At 40.4% G+C, this 21,708-nt stretch overlaps 1 protein-coding gene across 1 annotated transcript in view; it reads right to left on the bottom strand.

Annotated features, from left to right (window-relative positions):
- The window catches only part of PAPPA2 (pappalysin 2), a 207,421-nt gene that overhangs the window by 95,274 nt on the left and 90,439 nt on the right, over positions 1–21,708 (bottom strand). Inside the window, exons 7-11 of the mRNA XM_039881111.1 lie at positions 20,765–21,254; positions 17,412–17,540; positions 13,868–13,959; positions 9,918–10,111; positions 7,902–8,048 (exon numbers count right to left, since the gene is read on the bottom strand). Of these exons, the coding sequence (XP_039737045.1) occupies positions 7,902–8,048; positions 9,918–10,111; positions 13,868–13,959; positions 17,412–17,540; positions 20,765–21,254 (1,052 nt within the window). The remainder of the gene's footprint in view (positions 1–7,901; positions 8,049–9,917; positions 10,112–13,867; positions 13,960–17,411; positions 17,541–20,764; positions 21,255–21,708) is intronic.

Genomic DNA, 21,708 nt, shown 5'->3' on the forward strand with positions numbered 1-21,708 from the left:
GGAAATTATGGTTAACAGGCCTTAGGCTTTATGTAGCAAGGGTTTCCAGGCAGTGGTCTGTAATTTATAACTGATGTGGAGGACCCTGGTATTTAAAATACTATGAGCATGTGATGTTTTCTGTTAGGGTTGCTAAACAGTCTAGTCTGAGTGAGACCGTTCCAAATTGTAAACATTTCAGAACAGTAATGAAAATAAACATAAGCGTATGATTTTGCCTACGGTGATGGGCAAAACCAAGCAAGTACTGTGAAACCAAGCAAGTACTTATTCGCTGTCAGCTTCTCAAATTGCTTCACTTGTTCTCTGTATTGCTTAGATTCAAAGTGCCTTCTGAGAGGGATCGTGCCTTCTGTTTCTTTCTCTATCCCCCGATGGCACCCAGAGTTTACAACATGTGCTTAATAAATCCTATGGACCAGATCCATAGATACATCGTCTTTGAAGAATTTAGAAAATCCAACAAAAGAAGCGAGGAAGCCTCTCCTTCCAATTTCACATATGGTTTAATTTGTTTTCTTGCTCACGTCAGGCTCCCCTGTTTAGCCCAGTGCTTAGTTCTGGGTTTGGCATCTCCCAGGTGCATAATAAATGCTAACTGAATGCGGCAACGTAGAGAAATAAAGATGGAAATGGAGTCGACAGGCCTGATCTTCAGGTTGGTCTTCAGGTTTACCAGTTTATTCCCGAGTACAGTAGAAACAGCACTGTGAGTCTTTAATTCTTATTTTACACATATATAAAATAGGAAAACAAGAAGTTTGCCAAATTCACAGGGCGAGTGTGGAAATCAAATAATAAAGTGCATGAGAATGTACTTTATAAACTATAAATGACTTTAAAATGTGCTTATTATTATAAATAACAAAAATATTCTACATTTTGTGCTATGTAAAGGAAAGTTCTTATACGTTGGTCTATCGGGCCAAGAATAGGTAAAAAAAAAATGGTAAACTATGAGATATAAGGTGCCTCAGTAAATGTGGACTGAAATGATGAGAATTTATTTGGGCAAGTAGCATTTCAAGGAAAAATAAGGATTTTTGGAAAGATCTTTTCAAGGCTAATGTTTTCCAGTACAACTGTTTCTCACTTGTGCCAATAAATTTGTCTCTGATCCATTGCATACAAATCATATTTGTATATCAAATCAAGATTAAAGTATACTAAAAGGAATCATAGAATCAGAAACCATGTAGTTCTCAGAAAACTTTGAAAAAACCTAACCAGTTTACTTTTCAATATCATTTCCTAATTTATTTGGTTTATGTATATTTGTGAAGAATAAACTTTCTTAATAGGTGCTGTACATTAATGTTCAATGACAAATTTCAGTGATTTGTTTTCTTATACAAGGTCTTTACTTCTAGATCACTTACAGTAAGAACAGGGTACTAAAACTGAAATATATATGGTAGCAAACTGATATACTTTAAAAGAATTCCAGTTGGACATTTATGCTTCCAGCTATATGAAATAGCTTATAGTAAAACAAACACTCCTGACAATGACAAGAAAATTTATAAAATAAAACAAATTAAAAATGTTTGAAAGTTTTGAGAGCAACCAGGGTAATAAGGACTGATGAGACTCAAACAGAAAGATACCACATTAAGGGGAAACGAACGTTCTCTGTCATTTTTGCCAGAGGTGTTTTTCCATCCCTAAGTTAGGCAGAACAAGAATATAAGAAACTAGGCAGAAATTGGTAGGTGAGAGGCCAAAAACCTAAGCACAGCTTTTAGCAGACACATACTACTGAGGATAAAGAACTTAGACTTCAGGTACTATCAAAGCGAACAGCCCAATCTAAGCTTTTAGTTGAGACCCCTGAAGGATTAGGCCTTAGGAGAAAGGAAAGATGAAACATACCAGTGTTATCAATATAGAAATACAAGCCTCAGTCATCTTAATTACTGATTGGATTAAGGTTTTCTTTCCTAAATCTTACTATGTTTAAACATGAACTAAATCATCTTGAAAGGAAGATATCATTAGCCAGAGACTCTACAATCTATTCAATGTCTGATATTCAGTTAAAATATTATTCAGCACGATGGTAGATATGCTTAAGTGAATAAAAGTAAAAAGAAAAAATAGTCAACATAAATAGACCTCAGTTCATGAGGCTGTCAGTTTTATCAGACACAGACTTTAATATGATTGTGTTTCGCATAGTTTTTAAAATAGACTATAAGATGATGAATTTCAAAGAAAATTATAATCTACTTAAATTAACTAGGTAATCTAGAATTAAAATTACAATAACTGAAAAGTTAATAATTTAATAAGCAGTTTAACAGCCAAATACATGGAGTAAAAGTTGGGATTAGTAAAGCAGAAAATATCTCAGTATAATCAGACCAAAGCATGGAGAAGAAAGGGAACTAAAAATAGAAGAAAGAGAAAAGAGACAAAAGATAAACAACGAAAAGGTCTAATGCATGCACATTTAGTGTCCAAGAAAAAGAAGGAAGTGTAAATGGGCAAGTAAAGACGTGTAAGAAGCTCGACAAACCGTTAGCCAGACGTATGCAAAGAAAAACAGGATTAGGAACATCACAGTTGTTCCTAACTATTGAAGACAAAAGAGAAAAGGAATATATAAAAAATGCCAGATAATAAAAGGCATTTCCTTCAAAGTAATACAAATCAGATGTATAGCTGACTCTCCATAGTATGAAACTTTAAAGACAAAGGAATAACATCATCAAATGGATGAAAGATAACAACTAGCTACCTAGAATTCTTACCAAGCAAAGACACCCTTCAAAAATGAATGTCAAATAAAGATAATTTTGGCTATACAAAAACTGAAAGAATTCATTGCCAGCAGACTCATATTAAGAGAAATAAATTATTTTTATTTAAAAGGAACATGGAAATGTAGAAAGAATTTCTACATTCTGGAATGGGTAAATACTAAGTAATTTTAAATTACATAAACTTAAAAAAGCCCAGAAGCAGTAAATGGAGGTAAAACTCTCTAAAGTATTCATTTCTTATAAAACTGTGAGAGTACTCACTCATAAGACCCTAACCAGTTAAGGATGCATGCTATAACCTCTAAGATAACAGCTTAGAGAAAAAAAAGTATAAATAACAAACTAAAAGAATAGGAAATAAATAAAACTATTTGTTTAATCTAAAAAAGGTAAGAAGTAGAAAAAAACAAAGAATCTAGGAAACAAGTACATAACAAAAACATGTTCATAGATTTAAAATTAAACATCATTAATTACATTAATATAATTGGACTAAATACACCAATTGGAAAGTAGAAAATTTTAGATCGAATATATACATTAAATATTATTATATTATTAAATATATTTACATGAAAAGATCAAAAGTAATGGGATGGAATAAGACATAATATGCAAACATAAACAAATAGGTATAGCTACACTAATATCAGACAAAGTTTACAGATAAGCAAGAAGTATTCTTAGAGATCAAGAGAGACATTTCTTAATGTTAAAAGAGAAAATCCACCAGGAAGATTTAGAAATTCTAAAATTATTCAAATTTCAGTTGGCACAATATAATTATCACTGCAGAAAATATAAACTTCACTATTAGTCCTTTAATCCATAAATCACCATGTCGATAACAAATGTGAATCATGATCAGTGACCAATCACGTCATTTCTTTATGTCAAATAAAGATAATTTTGTGTGTCATTGATTGGTCACTGTGTCTCTGCTTTTCAGTTCACTCAGAGACAGAAAAGTATGTAGCCGTGTTGCTTTCGCATCTCTCAGTGATAAACCCGCGTGGCATTTGACAAAAAAGGATAATCAAAAGAGAGAATTTACAAAGGAACGAAAAACGATAATGATGGAGGTGAAATCTGAATTAAAGGTCAATAGAGTTATAGAAGAAATTGCTGACTGTGAATGCTGAGGCTGCTGCCATTCGAGAGACTCTAAATATGCAGCCAGAAGAACTTAGTGCAAGAGAAACTATTAACATAATTGACAAAAGTGATTGTGACAAAAAAGATGAAGATGTCCCAGAGGAAGTAAGTCCAAGAAAAAAGTCATGTTAAAAGAACTCGCAGAAATATTTTATAACATTGAAAGCGCAAAGGATAAAATACTGGAAGCTGATCCAAATGGAAATGTGACAATTCATGAAGGCGTAGAAAAACCATTTTGTAATGTAAGTCATGTGATGAAAAAAAAAAAAGGCCAAAGCACTGTTCAAACTACTCTTTGGTAACTTTTTTTTTTTTTACAATAAAATAAAACACTTGAATTCTCTGATGTTTTATATTATAGTGAACTAAATAAATACCAGTTTTACTACTTTTTACAATTTCCCTTCACATGTATTGCTAAAAGTGAGAGTTTTTAATACTGTGACAAAAGCTTTAAGAAGTCATAACAATTGTTATTCTCCCCACTGATTATTAAGCTTGTTTTGCATAGTTTTAGCTTACATGGTCATTTTGGGTTTCCACACCACCATACAAAGTGAGAATTGTCTGTATACTTAACAATACATCTTCAACGTATATAAATCAAAAAAGTGACCACAAAAAGGAGAAACAGACAAATCTAAGATTACGGTGGGAGATTCTAACATCTCAGTATCTCTCAGTAGCTGATGGAAAACAATACACAAACTATCAGGCAAAATATGTATTATATACAATATATACTCGATAAACAGAAAATTTTAACAACACGATAGATGAATTTGATCTATCATTAAAATGTAGTATGCTGTATGCAACAATTTCAGACTACATATTCTTTTCAAAGTACATGTAATATTTGCCATGATTGACTATCTCCTGGTCCATAATTCAAGTCTCAATAAATTACAAAGGATTGAAACTAAACAGAATATACCCTTCGACCACAGAAGACTCTAGCTATGAATCAAAAAAAAAAAAAAAAAGTATCCAGAAAATCCACAACTGTTTGGAAATTAAACAGCAAAAACAGTTATATATGACTCAGGGGTCAAAAAGATAAATCAAATGAAAGCCAGGAGATATGTTTGAACTAAATGATAACAAATATGAGATGTGTGAAATTTGTAGGGTGTTGCTAAAGTCACACTTAGAAGGAAACCGATGGCCTTAATGCATATATAAAAAGAGAAATGAAGCTAAACATTATCCAAGCATCATCTCGAGTTACTAGAAAAAGAGCAAATTAAATACAGACATAAAGGAAGTGAATAATGCATAAAAGAGCACATACGTATGTTCTTGTTCTTATTTTCTTCTTTTTATGTCTGCACGTACATATCCCTTTTATATACACATACAGATATATACACATATATGTGCATATATACATATATATGCATATATGTATTTATTTAGTTGATTCTATAAAAAAGATACACAAAAGACTCATAAAATCAATAAACATTTGGCAAGCCTGAGCAAATAAATAAATAAATAAAAGAAGCCCCAAATTAACGATAGCACAAGTGGAAAAAAGTCCTAGAGAGCATGGAAACATTGCAAAGAAAATAAGAGAACGTTATAAAAAACAATGCCAATAAATTCAAAATTTTAGAAATAAAATGAACAAATTACTCGAAAAACTCAACTTACCAAAATTGACCTAAGAAAAAAGAGAAAACCCAAATTCTTCTATATTTGTTTTAAAATTTTAACACATAATTTAGATTTTTTCCTCAAAGAAAACTCCAAACTGAAATAGCTTCACTGATGCATACTTCCAAAATTAATACCAACCTTAAATAAAATATTCCAGAGAACTAGAGAAAAAATAAACTTATTTTAGGAGTCAAATCTAACCTTCATCGAAAAGCCTGACAAGACAGTAAAATATAATAAAATTAGTAGCTAAGCTCTAATGAACACAGATGAAAAAACACTTAAAATATTCTCTAAAAGATTCCAAAATTATTGACAAAGGATTATGCAATACCTTCAATTTGTAATTTTTTCAAGTATACAGGGTAGTTCATATTTAAAAGTTCGTCAAAGTAAGTCAAGACATTGTCAGAGCAAAGGGGAAAATTCAATGAACATCTCGGAGGCAGAAAAGCATTTGATAAAATTCAACTCCCTTTTGTCAGAAAATTATAAAACATTAAGAGAAATGAAAGAAGATTTAAAGTAACTGAAGAATATATTAGAAGACTAGTATGTTAAAGAGTAATCTCTCTTCAAATTGACTTATAGATTCAATGAAATCCCAAACAAAATTGCATCAGATTTTTTACTTCCATGTGTGGAAATTGCAGCTGATTCTAAAATTTATGTGGAAGTTCAAAGGACCAAGACTAGCCAACACATTCTGGAAAAAAGGAACCAAAGTTTTAGACTTACATTATCAGATGTTAAGATTCATCAAAAATGTACAGGGAGAGTTTAATACTGATGCAAAAATATATAGACGAATGGAACAAAATATGGAATCAATAAACAGACCTCCACATAAAGATTTCCAGATGACTTATGACTAAAGTGACACAGAGAAGCACTGTGGGAGAAAAAAATTTAACTTGACTAAAAGTGCTTCTCGATCTATTATATATCCACAGGGGAAAAGTTCTTGATCCCTACCTCACACAATACACGAAAATTCCTGATGGACTGTAGATGTACATATGAAAGATAAAGCAATAAAATTCTGAGAAGATAACACAGAAAAGTATATACTGTGGTAGGTGAAAATTTCTTAATACAATACACGAAAAGCTCTAACCACAAAGAAAAGAAGGATAAATTGCACTTCAGTAGAATTTAGAACTTCTGTTCAGCTAAAGATACCATCAAGAACGACAAAAAAGTAAGCTGAAGAGCATTGGAAAATATTTAAAAAATACAGAGTGAAGAAAGATTTACATTCAAAAAATCATAAAGAAATCATATAAATTGAAAAGAAAATGACAGATAACCCAAGAGAAAAATTAGACAAAAGATGTGAATATGCTTTTCAGGAAAAATAAAGGGGGATATATCAATGGCCAATGTCTCTCAATCTCATTAGTCGACATGTAAATGCAAATTGAAACCACAGGGAGATACCTTCATATACCTGACAGAATGGCTAAAATTAAGACATAAAATACCAAGTGCTAGTGAAAATGTGAAGAAACGGGAATAGTTATAAGCCTCTGGTGGGAGTAGAAATGAATGCAATTACTGTGGAAAATTATTTGGGATCATCTACCAAAGCTGGTCATCTGCCTACTTATGATCTAGTAGCTCCAAATAAGCCCAACTGTTTCTATACATTCACCAAAAGGAAGAGACAGAAATGTTTATGGCAGAACAACCTGTAATTTGATAACAGAAAAAAAACTGGAAATCATCCACATGTTCATCTATGTGGATAAGTAAATCGCGGTGTACCATGTAGGGGAATGCTACGTGGCAATGAAAATGAGGACTTCTGCTCGGCAGAGCAGTAGGAATGCTGAGTGAGAAAGGATCCGACCCAAGAAGTACATACTGTGAAATTTTTCACAGAGTTCAAAACCAGACGAAAGTAATCTACGGAGCTAGAAAGAAAAATAGTAAACACCTCTGTGGTGTAACAACTGAGAAGAACGAGAGCCTTTTGGGGGCCGATGCCCTATTTCTTGATCTGGGTGGTGGTTAGAGAATGTTCCCCTTTGCAAAAATTCGTTCATCTGTGCATTTCTGACATTGGCACTGTCCTGTGTGTTACACTTTGATAAACTGATTACTTATAAAGCAGTACAAATTTCAAAAAGAGGTGTAGATTCAAAATGTAAAACCTTCAAGATAACAAAAGGAAATTCCCCGACAAACCAGTCCAGCGCATGGTTTGTGAGCTCAAACGCACACACATTCACACGCACACACGCACGTACGCACGGACACAGACACCTGCACCATCTATCCACAGCCTTTCCAAAAGCCATTTGGGCCACTTACTTTGAGCCAAACCTCATCGTCTCTCTCCAGGCTACCTTCTCGCTGCTCACTCCCTTCATCCCGAGGTCCATTTCCACTGGTGACACAGGGAAACCAGCCAGCAAGGGGACGCTGCTCTGGTAAATCTGGATGGTATGATGTGCAAATCTGAAATGCAATTTCAACTAAAAATTAAATGTGGTGGGTGAGAGATAAGGACCAGAAATGAAACTCTGCAGCTCAAGACCAAAGTTTCCCTCTCTTTCTGAGCACCCGCTGATTACATTATCGGCAGGAAATTGGGTGTAGGTCTCGATGATCTCTGTCAGCCTCCAGGTATAATTGCCTGGGTAGAAAACCACACATGGCAGAGCTCAGCCCGCCGGCGACCAAGGGATCTTGCCCAAAGACTAGTCCTGGCACATTTCAGGCAATTCCCCCTAGGACGCCACGGAAGTCTGCCCAGGACAGTGGCCAGAGCCTTGCCTCGCAGGGCCCACTGGCCCCAGGAGGGAGGCTACTGAGTCAGCGGGCCACTGAGCATTCAGATGGGTAAAGGAGCCAGGGAAGCAAAACTCTTGAAATTTCTCCCACTTCACTTCAGGAAGACAGACAGGCTAGACTAAGAACCACTCTGGGGAGCCGTCGCTAACGCAGGATCTCCCGACTTTCCTGGCTCCCTGCCATTGGGCACCAGAACCCCTGTGAAAAATGCCAGAACTCGGCTGAAGGAGTGTCGCAGACATGGCTAGTTGCCTATCCATGCCCATTTTCCCATTGCATTCTTATTAACAAACTCCAGCTTTGTTCACAGAGACAGCATATCCAGCTATACATGCTCATCTCTTCGGGGTCCCTTACAACTGAGGGCGATGAAGTAACCTGGATCTGACCAATGAGATATCGGTGGAAGTCTACAGTGCTGACCTCCAGAAAAGATACCATTTTCCCCATAAAATGAGGAAGACTCAACTAGCACACCCCCTATATCCCTTTGACCTTCCCCCTTCTTCCTGCTTGAAACCCTGACGCCATGCCCAAAGGAGCAGCGGTCACGTTCACGTGCAGGAGGAAGAAAGTCACAAGCCAAGGGTGTAAAGAACTGGAATCTGGAAGACACCTAGGTCCTTGATGAGTTCCTGGACTATGGCACCAACCTGGGCCAGTCCCTCAACCCTGGAATGTGTCCTCTAGGCTAAAATCCAGTGACAAAATACCTAGACAGCCAAATCTCACTTCTGTTGAAAGGACTGTATTGCCTATTGTCATGATGAATGGGAGAGTTTTTTGGGCAGTAGCCATAGCTGGAATAGCACCCAGCAGCCAAAGCAATCTGCTTTTCAGTATTCAACTACAATTCATAGATGTCGGTCCTCAGGGGATCTCTTATTTAGACAGATATCCTAGGAAATTTATGTACCTAAGGATTTGTTTTTAGTACTTACTCTAGGATTTTTTCAGTAATTAGAATTCTTTAAATCAAATTATACTTCGATCTTCTTATATTTTAAATTTCATTTGCTCTGTGTAGTAAACCAGTGAGTTTAATATAAAAGGCATGACTATACCCATTTTACATATGAGAAAATTGGGGCCCACAGAGGGTAAGTGACTTGTCAAACCTCACTCAGTAATAATAATAGTAATACTGGTGAATCCAATAGTATATACCCCAAGCATTCTGACTCTTTACTGCTTCTGCTTCTTCTTTTAGAATAAATTATCTCAAATACAAATCCGAACTGTAATTTCTGATATGTGTACTTCTTAGGTTAATTTTCAGATGCCTTTATATACCTTGAAGTGAGCTATTGCATAGGCAAAGGGTCCTAGATGAAAACCGGAGAGTTATGTGGACAGAGGGTGGAGGATGAGATTTAATTGCTAGTCTAGAAGCTTTTCTCTTAACATTATCTTATTCTGAGTTCAGGACTACATTTGATGTCAGGCAGGAGAAAAGTGTAAATTCCCATTAAGCATCTGGGGGAGTCAATTCACAATTTTGCTCAGACTTGACTCTATTCTGGCCTAACTTACCATGGAATGAGGTTCTCCTGTTACCACGGAAACGGGACACTTGTTTTTGTCTTCATGGGAGGAGGAAGCGTGGGTGGCCCACTGATCCAGGTATCCATCAGGAGTATAGAGACCGCAGTCTATAAGGCTGGCTTCCTTCTCAAAAGGCTCACATATCCCGTCTCCCTCATATATATAACACAGGCTTGGCTCCCCTGCCAAGAAATATCGTATAACATTTGAAAGAGTTTTTATATATGTCATATAAAAATAATTACATTTTCCTCCAGCCCACGAAAGAGAATCTTATGATTGACAGTCGAACGCCCACACGAACATGCAGACAACACGCACACACACACACACGTGCATACACACACATACACACCCCTAAAGAATAATTTTTTTCTATTGGAAAAGTGGTAGAATCCACCTATACAATAGAAGTATAGAAAGGGGTGGGATTGGAGGTTGGAAAGACAGGGAGGAAAAATGTGGCTGTGGGCTGGATGTAGAAAGGAACTTTAAGGAATAGCTGAGCAAGATCCTTTGGGGAAGCCGGGGATGTAAGAAAAGCAGATAAAAGAAGAAAAGGAATTTAAATAAATGGTGCGATGTGTTAGGTACTTGGATCCCCTTCACGGTTTGTGAAATGTCCCATGTGGGGGGTCGGCCTGCAATCGCTTTTTGCTGCTGGATTGTCTCTTCCACTAGCCTGCCTCTGCTCGCACGTGGACAACGGGGGCTCGGGTTTCTGAGGATCACGGCGTATGATTTAGTCTTGCAGCAACCATGGGAGGTACGTATTTTTTGTTTGTTTCATAAATAGGAAACCTGAGTCTCAGTGATTCTAAGGGACTTGTCAAAGATCCCCGTGATTCATGAGTCACAGAGCTTGGATTTGAGCCAGGCTCCTGGAGCGTGGGTGCGGGGGGCTCTCCACTGCTCACACTGCCTCAGGCTGAGGCAGGACCTTCTTCAAGAGCAAATAGGTGAGAAATAAAGGCTTATGACAAAGTATCGTGTTACAAATCAAGCTTTTAATCTCTGAACAAGCTCCATCCTTGTGCATAAGATAACCCTAAGTGAGGAGTACTTAGCTAGAGATGTGCAAACTACTTCCAATGTAGAAAGCCGTGATGCAGTTATTAGGCCATTTATTAAGTTCTACTGAATTTTCTACTAAAATGTGGGACAGATTAATATTAGCAGCACAATTCCTTCCCATTTCTACTTAAAATAATTGGACATGAAAATAAGATCAAGATTCAAAATAAATCACATAGGTACACATTCAATAACATCATTGCTAAAACGTCCCATTACTATCTCAATCTTGCTGTTTTCAACTCTTCATAGCAATGGCACAGGGCTATTCCAATAATTTTCAGCTGCTCATCAACAGGGATTTACTAATTATCTTCCTCAATAATTTATTCAAGTCTAAGACCTTACTGTGGTAAATTAATCTCACTTGCCAGGAATAAGCCGCTGTTCTGAAGACTTGGTTCTATTCTAAATCTATCTGGGGCTTTAAATGCCTACATTTCATCAAACCTATGGCCTACCCAACCCACTTCCAACCCACTCCCTCCCACACCCCAGCCCACTCCCCAACCCACTCCCCAAAGCCAATACATGTATATTTGGAATGACTTCCCCATAATGATTCTTCTCTCTCTCTCTCTCTCTCCTTCTCCTCCCTCCCTCAGTCTCTAGGAGAGAGACATGTAATGTGTATTTATATACATAAATATAATGTATATATTATGTATACATTTTATATGTACATATACATATATGTATATCTGAATACACATATATATTTTACAACATGTAATTTATAACATGCATATTATTTATAACATATATATTTGTTTCATTTTTCTATTTATTACCCAATAACTGTTTCTTCTTGCTCTTTCTCTATTTCTTTTTTACTAAGTACTTAAAATTTTGCCTCTGTTTTTTCAAATCCATCTAAATCATAACTGGCACTTTTAAAACACATTTCACAGTGGTTCCTTCAAACCTAATCTTTGGAGAAATAATGAAATAGAACTTTATGCTTAGTATACCATAAATGTATTACTCACTGAAACAGATGTCTAACTGTGGAATAGATCATTTTTAACTTTGCTTTATAAAATTTAGGTCTAGTCTTACTAGAGCTAGAGGCTAAGAAAATATGAGCTAAACTGAATGAGATCAGATGTGATAGAAACCAAGTGAGGTCTGCTCTCAAGTTAAATGAGATGTGACTTGCGCTGGAGAAGGCACGGTGTTTGGAGAATGTGTGCGTGTGTGCATGTGTGCGCACGCGCACGTGTGTGTGTATGTGTGTGTGTGTTCAATATGAGTCCCCACTGTGTGCTATAAACAGAAATGATGCAAACAGAGGTGAGATTAAGAAATAGTTGGTAGAGAAGAGGGGAGGTCCTCGGGTCAGCGTATTCTGCACATCCAGGCCACATGTGGAGTATTGAATTCCTTTCTGGGCACCGACCACGTGAAGCATGCAAGCTTAAGGTAAATAGGAAAGGGTCTGGAAACCTAATCACATGCGAGGATGTTTGGTTTGGAAAGCAGAATAATGAGGAGGCATTTCAAGTATCTGAATGGTAGTCAAATAAAACAGGGGAAAAAAATATCCTCTGTAGATTCAGAGCAAGGAAAAAACACTCGATTAAGCATCAGGACAGCTGAGTTCCAGGACCGGCTCGGCAGAGACCTCAGTGTATGCCTGCGGATGAGTCGCTAAGATTCTCTGAGCCTCAGTTTCCAAACCAGAAGGGAGAGATGAGTTTTATAACAGATAAAGCCATTTTTAAACAGAATCATCTGTTTCAAGGTGCACTCTTCACTGCTAGAAGTATGTGAGCAGAAGCCAGGGGCCCATCTCTCGGGAAGTGGAGGAAGGGATTTCTATAATGGAGGGAAGCTGGACTTCAGTCACCACAACGCTGTATGCGGGAAGGGATCGGGGTGTCTGTTAGACTTGTGGTCCATGGTGGGCAGTGAATATTTTTTGTTGGAGAGATAGGTGGGTGGATGGATGGATGGATGGATGGATGGATGGATGGAAGGAAGGAAGATCACTAAGAGTTTATGGTGTTATGATTCTGCTCTAGAGAACAGGGATTCTAGTGTGTTCTGCACAGTATTTAACACCTTAATAAATCTGCATAAATACACTGTACCCCGCTTTATCTTGAGATTTAGAGACATTAAAATATTTTTAAATGCACTGCTGTTTAAAATAATTTTGATGAGTGGTTACGTTCTAGAAAATTATTTCAATGTATGCAGATGGGAATAGAAAAATAATCGACATCCGAGAAGCCTGCTGATGGCTTTAACCAGAATTAGGAGAAGTGTTCAGACAGCCTCCTTGAGCGGCAAGAGTCTAGAGTCAATGCCACCTAGCTCTAATTTCCAGTGATTCCACAAGATTAAGAAGTGTTATGACCTTCTGTCACCCTTCATGATTTTATCTATCAAACACAGTACTCCTTTTGGCTTAGAATGATCCCTTACCCTAACTTTTACATAGAGTCTGTATGATTGTGTTACTTAGTTGATATTTTGATATTAGACATGAAGACCCAGGAGAAACCCTTGGCAAAATTAATCTAGGTGTCAGTCTAGCCCAGTGGTTTAACCTGCAGATTCTACAGCTGTACTTCCTTGGTTCAAATCCTGACATTACCACTTCTAGCTGTGTAAGAGAAAGCAAGATATCTTAGGTCTTCGTGCCTCAGTTTAGTCTCCTCATATTTACAGTAGGGATCAAATGAGATAATATATGTGAAGCAATTAGTATGTGGCACACAAGAGACACATCAAATGTTACTGTTATTATTATTATTATCACCAAGCTATGTTACAGAATATCAAGAACTCACAAAATTAAGATCTGAAGCCACCTCCAAAACCAGGATGTAAGCCTCGGCAAGTGCTCCTAGACTCACCTACACACTTGAAGCCTTCCTCCAGTTCACACGCCCTTGAGCAGCCATCTCCGCTCAACAGATCACCGTCATCACACTCTTCGCCCAAGCTCCTGGAAGGTAAAAATATACATGCTTATAACACACACATAAAATGATTTTTCTTTTTTAGTGACCATCATTTTAAATTCTTTAAATTTCCTACGATATATTAAAAAGTGCAAGCTGCAGAAAAGTAGTAGATGTTTTCACAGGGAAAAAATTAGGTATATAGACATTTAAAGAAGATACAAATTAAGCAATGATTTTCGATTGGCGTTTCCGGTAGGTTGAGGGAATTACCAAAATTCAAATAGCTCATGGCTCAGAAATGTCGAGAAGATTCACGAGGGTCCTGACAGTGTTTCTGGTAAGTGGTCTTCAACTAGAAAAGGCCCTGTCGGCTCTATTATGAATGAAATCTGAGATGTAGTGAATTAGGTGAAGAGAAACAAAACCTGCTTATCTGTGTGTGGTTTTGTCTTCTGTTCATTTTTATCTGACATTTCTTTGTGTTCACTGTTTTGATCAATCTAGATGCAGTTGTCATCGAGGTCAAGATTCTGTAGAACGGAAATCTGTCTGGATACTAAGACCGGGCAGTCAGCCAACTGCTGTCTTCTCTCAGTCCAAGGCAAGGCTGAGGCTCAGGTCCCTGTCCTTACTCCCCACCACTACTACCACCTGGTGGCTGATAACATGTATTGCAGGGGAGAAACATACCGGGAGAAGAAAAGTTTCATGTTTGTTTTGAACTTCAAATGCTGATAAAACCAATGACTAAATTTGGATTGGGGAGCAGGGGAGAGGGAGAGTTAGTTTAGAGGAGGAGTACACAAAGCATATTATGGGAACAAAATAAGAAAGCTGGACTTTGAAAGAACCAAGATTTGGCCATTGTAAAATGGCTTGAGATTTACCATTTTTTCTCCTTGACTTTTCACTATGTCCAAATGGGCACACATTTAACTCAGCAGCTGAAGGGCTTTGGAATGCTAAAGTGTTTTCAGCCTCCGGGCATCATCAACAGCTCTAACCATTGTTTAAAGTATACCTCCTCAAGGGGATGGAGTAAAGATCAAAGAATTAAATATGGGAATGCTTTAAAATGAATTAAAAGCATCCTATAGGAGAAAGAATAAGAGATATAAAAATAACATAACCGAAGAAATTATGAAAACTTCAGATTCATTTTCATCTTGAAGATAATCTAAACAATTAATATAAGCATATTGGGTATCATCTCAGGCACTGTTACCCAATAGAAATATGAGACCCATATTACATATAATTTTTAATTTTCTAAATCACATTAAAAAGCAAAAAGAAACAGGTGAAATTAATTTTAACAATATATTTCATTTAACTCAATATATCCAAGATATCATTTCAATATGTAATCAGTACAGAAAAATTATTAACGACGTTATTCTTTCTTTGAATGCTGTCTTTAAAACCTGATGTGCATTTCTCACAAAAAATTTTGATTCAAACATGATCTGTATTTAGATTTCTTAGAATCCATGGTTAGAAAAGTAGATTCTACCTACCCAAATTATTTCAGATACACTTAAAGGTTTTCCGGTAACTGGATCAAGTTTTGGTTTTGAAATTAAACTTAAATTACTGAAAATAAAATAAAATTCAGTTTCTTAGTCGCCACATTCCGAAGGCTCAACAGGCACCACGCGGAGTCGGTGGCTCCCCGCTGGGCAGCAGAGACTGAGATAATGAACTTGTACCCCAACACCGCTCACAATTTCAGGGCCCTCCGTGGTTTTCGTTTTGATATTTTATTGATAAGTGGTACCCAAAGTGACCACCTTTAGCTTTTAATAAAAAATTCTTAAAACTAGAGTCTGAGGATGACTTCTTTGGGGATCTGTGATGCCCTTAGAAGGAATCAACACATTGCTCAAGTTTTAAACAGTGGATTAAATCATTTGGATGGCTCCTTCTTGTTTTGTGTGTAATGGGGAGCCTCCGGCTGAGGGAAAGCTGCAATTCAGAGAAATCTTCCCTTTGGATGGCAGAACTAACTGTGACTCTTTACAGAGAGGGAATACAGGCAGATGCTTAAAGGAATATTTTGATAAGAAACTTTGTAAGGCCCAGTAGCCAAGCTGCTTCAGGTGAAGCTGTTTCACGGCACAGGAGAGAATGTGCAATACCAAGTTACAGAGAGGGCCCTTCACTGCTTTGGCCCAGACTTCCAGGCATATGTGGCATCCTGGGACCTCAAGTGTTTACCATCAGAGAACAGCTGTAGGAGATGCCATGACATAGGGAAAAGTTCTATTTAAGGAGGATTCTGCCTGGGTTGCAGTGGGGACCAAACCCCCCATACGCCTTACCTGGTAAGTAGCAGACTTAAAAAGAGGGGCCAGAACAGAGAAAATAACAACAGCCAGTCTTAGTCTGTGCACACAGGAGGCTTCCCCAGGGAAAAATCTGACTGAGATGGAAGAAGGAAGGTAGCAGGCTGAGACCGAATGAGACAGAAGTTGGCAGCAAACTGGCCAGGTCTGGGTATTCGAGTAACCCCGTCCTCTCCATATATTATCAAAGCCTGGGAACGTTTGGTGTTTACACCTCTGTGAAAAGGAGAAGGCTTACACCGAAGCTCAAGGATCTGAGAAGATTGAGAAGATGAACAGTGTCGAGTGATTGCTCGATGATGGGACGGGATGCTAAGAAAGGCTATAGACGTGCTTCCTATCGGGACTTCAAGATACAATATATTTTCACCTGGTCTAGGAAATTAAAAAGAGGCCGCCATCTCAGCATGCAGAATCTAAGACAAATCACAGCGAGTGGCCTTCTAGGCTCCTACACCCAGGGAGCTTTATGTAGATGACAAGTTAAAGGAGCATTCAGGACAGGTTAACGCAGGGTGACTGCTGGGACACAGGAGTTTTCTGCGCCAAATGTGGAAGAGTCCCAGGCAAATCAGAAGGAATTAGTCCCCTAGGCTGATATCGCAAATGGGCAATAGAACGAGGAACACGCCTGTTGAGAAGCCAGGGGAAGGATTCCATCTTTACCTCGGTGATTTTATAGAACAGTTGGAAATTACATTGCCATTGGTCTTCCAGGGTCCAACGAGCAAGTGAAGCTCAGAAAGCTGACCTTCGTCAGTTAGCAGCGTAGGACAGGCCACTGACCCAAAAGATATCCTCACCTCCTCCCGTAGCATTATTCGACGAGTAACTTTCTCCCCTGTGAATTCCTTCACTGAACCGCAGCTGTTCTCTGAAAGCTTAATAGGGCCCCCCAAAGAATCAGCCCCGATATCTCAGCTCTGGGGTGAGATCTCAACAAAAGTGGGTCCCTCCTTCACTATGAAGGGATGTGAGTGACATCTCAAGACCACGACCAGGTAGACCCCAGATTTTGTTACTAGTAGAATCGCGGTGCCCTGCGCCCTACATCTCCAAACAAGTCGAACTGAAACTTGAGGCTGGCCCGCCTGGTCAGAGCAGGGCAGGGGGCCTGGCTCCCGCCTCCCCACGCACACGGTACTCACCTTGCCACCTTCCCATCTCCACAGTAAGGAGCTCCGTGGACGTGGCTCAGAGGAGGCGACGCTTCTCCCAGTTCTGCTCCCGCTACAGCTTGAACTTGGTACTGATACATCTGCCCAGGCCTGACCTCCCTGTGGAAACCAGAGGGCCGTGACCACCACATCCAGGAAGTGAGGCACGCCCCAGGTCCTTTGCACATGGTGTGCAGGAGTTTAAAAGTAATATTGCGGGGAACGTAAATGTTAAACAGGTACCACCACGTTATCTGACACCAAGTTTGGGGCACGCGGTCCTACTGCAGAATGTTTGAAACCATACTCGTTTCTGTATTCCCCATAGTGAACGTGTGATAAATGTTCGCCAAAGCCACACTGAGCTAACTAACAGTCCTTCACAATCTAGGAGGGCAGCATTTCAAGTGCATCTCAACCACATTAAAAAAAATCACCAACTATTGAAAAACTAGTGTATTTCGAAAATAAAGAAACGGAAGACGAAGCTTCAGAGTTTGAGCTCGTCAAGGCCCTTCCTGAGTCTGTGGATCAGTTTCTTTGTCTCTCAAGAGAATTTGTGTCTGGAGGAGAATTTGTGTCAGGAGGGGTGGGGGGAAGCAACTCTCATCTAGAAGCGGGTGAGAACACCCTGCATCACCATCTTGGAGATGCAAGAAATTCCACAATTAGAAATGTCTTAAATTACTGCCTGCCTCTAAACCTGTCAAAACACACGTCTATAAGGACTGTAGTTTCATGAGAACACCGGAAAAGGAAGGAGCCTACCAGACTCTCTGGGGTCCCAGTGCACCAATCAGCTGGGGAGTGTGAAAGACAGAACATTTCAGAGGGGAGGAGGCTGATGGGTTCAAAGACAAATTCTGCCGTCGTCTGCATTTTGTCCAACGTCTGTCCTAAGTGGAAAAGCACCGCCCAAGTCAAGGTGGAATGGGAGTGACTGAGGAGGACAGGCTCTCACAGGGCTGTTGAGACTGCCGCGAATGGCCACCACACGTCTCCCGCCAAGACCCCCTCTTCTCTACCAGGTTCTTCAACTCGACCGCAAAGCCACGTGCCCTTGCTTAACGCTGCCACCATCGAGCAGGAAATGCCATGGGGTTTCAAACACTCCCTTCTGAACTCCTGTGCTGGCTTTTAGTTATTTTAATAGGAAAGACACCCAAATAGTAAAGGCTTTTCCATTTCTAAATTAGCTTTCTTTAGAGAAGCAATCTCCTCATGAGAGTGCCAGATATTTCAAAAGCAAAACCGATTTCCTCTCGTAATCGATTCGGACGGCTTCCCTTCACAGGGTGGCTTCTGTCGGGACTGCTCACCCAGGCATGCATAAAAGCGTGACACCTTTCCACACGGGCTGGAAGAAAGGATGGGAAGGGAACGTGGGCATGTGTTTGCACTTCTTGGGGACACACTCGGCAGCAGGCAGGCCAAGCTTCAACGACCTGAGTTTGTAAAAGGCAGTCTGCTGGCAAGGAAAGGAAACCTAAATAGACTCAGTCAAAACATTGGATTTTAATCCCGAGACAGCCACTAACTAGCTCTGTTCAACCAAAGTAAAGTGAAGCTTAGTTTCTCATCGATAGAATGGGATGTTATTGACCTTAAAGATTGTGTGTGTGTGTGCGGATGTCAAGTTCGATAATGGATATCATTTTAATGGCTTTATTAGAGAAGCTCAAAAATAATACTAGTTGAAACCACTAGTCTATAGTCCGTGTCCGTGAGTCTCCGTTTGTTTGTCCTGTTCATTTGTTGCTTTTAGGTTTATATGTAGGGGGTGGGGAGGGGAGGTAGATGGGGTAAAGGGGGTCAAATATGGTGACAGAAAGAAATCTAACTATGGGAGGTGAATACACGGTGTAAATATATATGTGCCTTACTGTTAAAATAAATAAGTAAATAAATAAAGTAAGTAAGCCAACTGTGCCTAGTAAAAAAAATAATAATTAAAAAATATTAAAAGATAATACTCTTTTCAGAGTCATCCCGTGATCGACCTTCTCATCTGCATTAGCTTTTTGACCATTTCGCTGTCCTCTAGTTCTAATTCAGAGAGCGATATGGGAAGAAACCTGTAGCAAAGCTCAAGGAGAACACTATCTTACTTTTCTGGAGCTGTGGGAGACTGCAGAAGGACCACGATGCTTCCCATCCTGAATGCACACCCCTCGGCCGTGTGACTTCACTGCTCCTCTCATCGAGAGATAAGAGTCTGCCCTGCCACCCCTGGACTCTGGAATTGGCTGTGTGACTTGCTCTGGCTGGTGGAACGTTGTCATGAGTAACAAGCAGAGGCTTGAAAAATGCGAGCGTTTGGGGGCGTGCCCTCCCTGCTGCTGGAAACCCTTTCACTGCCACCAGGACAAGCCCGGGCAAAGCCCACTAGAAAATGAGATATCGTGTGGGAAGAGGCCTTGTCTCCCCAGATGTCGGAGCTGAGCCTCCAGCGTGCGCGTGAGGTCGGCCCAGGCCACCCGGCCCTGGCCGAGCCAGTCCGGATGAGAACACCCAGCCAACCCCTAGAATCATAAGCAACAGTGTTTGTTGTTTTAACTCACTATGTTGAGTGACTATTTCTCATGCAACAGAAACTAACCAATACAGCACCTCTGATAAAACTTCTGTTCTACCCCACGTTTTGCCCGCGGGGCAGTCTCTGAGGAAGATCACGAGGTAGGGAGAATTTGTCTTTGGCGATACCAGTCTCCGGCTCCAGACACTGAACTCCTTTAAGCCGATGACCTTATCTGAGTCCGTGTCCCCAGCACGGAGCACACAGTGCCAGGAACACAGCTAATTGTAGAAAGAACAGAAGGAAGAGGAGAGTTGGAAGAGAAAGAGAGGGAGGGAGGGACGAGAAAGCGAGGAAAACATGAAGCACACAGCGCGAGTGAGTCATGAAACGGAGTTCGCCGTCTCGGGACCCCCGGCCTCCTCGCCTTGCTGTGGGCGAGCTGCCTGGGACCTCCCAGGGTCGCAGGAACCGTGGCGGATGATCTGAAAGTTACGGCGAGGGATCAGACACGAAACCGTGTCACCAGCGAGGAGTAGCTGACTCTGATCCACTGAGCTGAGGCAACTACTTCCAGTCGAACCGAAATGCCTCGCGTACCATCGTCTGGCAGTGTCAGTCAGGTTACCTGCTGGCCCTTTGTAGGGAATGTTTTCTGTTTTTCATCTCGGATATGCCACTTTAGAATAAAATCCGCCTCTAAGATTCTGAACATTACACCGTGAACATGTCACGGTGTAAAAAACTGGGCGGGTGGGGGGTGGGGGAAGGAAGCAAAGCCCACTCCCAAACCTCAAGAAGCCCCATGGTTTAGAAAAGCCCAACTCACACGTCCGTGAACTTCCTGTGAGGATGTGTCACCGTGGCGGGCGAGCCGCTGGCGAATGGGGGCTCGCGGAGAACCTGGTACGTCACAGGCCTGCAGCCAGAGCACAGGGGACTGCGGGGCCGCGAAGCCAGGAGAGCAGCGTCGATCTCCATCCGCTCATCGAAGGTGTACACTTTCACGCCCGACACCTCCCCGTCGACATGCAGTTTGACGGTGAGCGGGGTGTCACAGGATGTGTCTAAGGGGCCCAGGTGCACAGACTCCCGGTGTTCCAACAAGATCTCCACATCGAAGAGGGCCTGGGGGGAGTCCATGGACAGGTAGGTGACCCACAGGGTGAGGGTGTCGGCCCGGACAGGGTGCCGGAAGAGCAGCTCCAGGCTACAGCCTTCCGCGGGGCAGGGGACTGTCATGTTCATGTGGTACAGGTGGAGTTCGGGACTCCAGGCCTGCAGGCTGGGCTCACAGGGCTGATCCACGTCCGGAGGGCCTGAGGGAGATGAGCAGAAAGACAGACACGTCAGGATCCAGCATTGTAAATCTGAAAACAAGCGGCCGCATCAGCAGCCAGAAAGAAGCATGAAGAAGAGAACTTTGAGGTCCTGCAGAAGCTGGTCAGCTCAGCAGGTTGGATCATAAGTACTACGGAGGACAAGGTGTGACAATTCAGAAGTGTGGCGGCTTGTCCCACACCACCTCTACTTGGCAGCCTTGACCGAGACAGCTGCCACAGGGCGCTGGGAATGGAGCAGCCCAGATCTTAGCTGGAACGCGAGGCCGATGCAGAGAAGGTAAGTCATGGCCTTCACGAATCCTTGAGCAGAGGAGAATTCTTTGCGCTTGGTTTATTAATAATTTATGATAAATCAATGCTTCCAAAGCTGTTTTATGTTTGTTTCAGCCTGACGCTACATCTGGCTAACTAGGTAGGTGCTTCACAAACT

Source organism: Pteropus medius, unplaced genomic scaffold, assembly GCF_902729225.1.
Source record: "Pteropus medius unplaced genomic scaffold, Ma_sr-lr_union100, whole genome shotgun sequence".
In the NCBI taxonomy this organism is placed as follows: Eukaryota; Metazoa; Chordata; class Mammalia; order Chiroptera; family Pteropodidae; genus Pteropus; species Pteropus medius.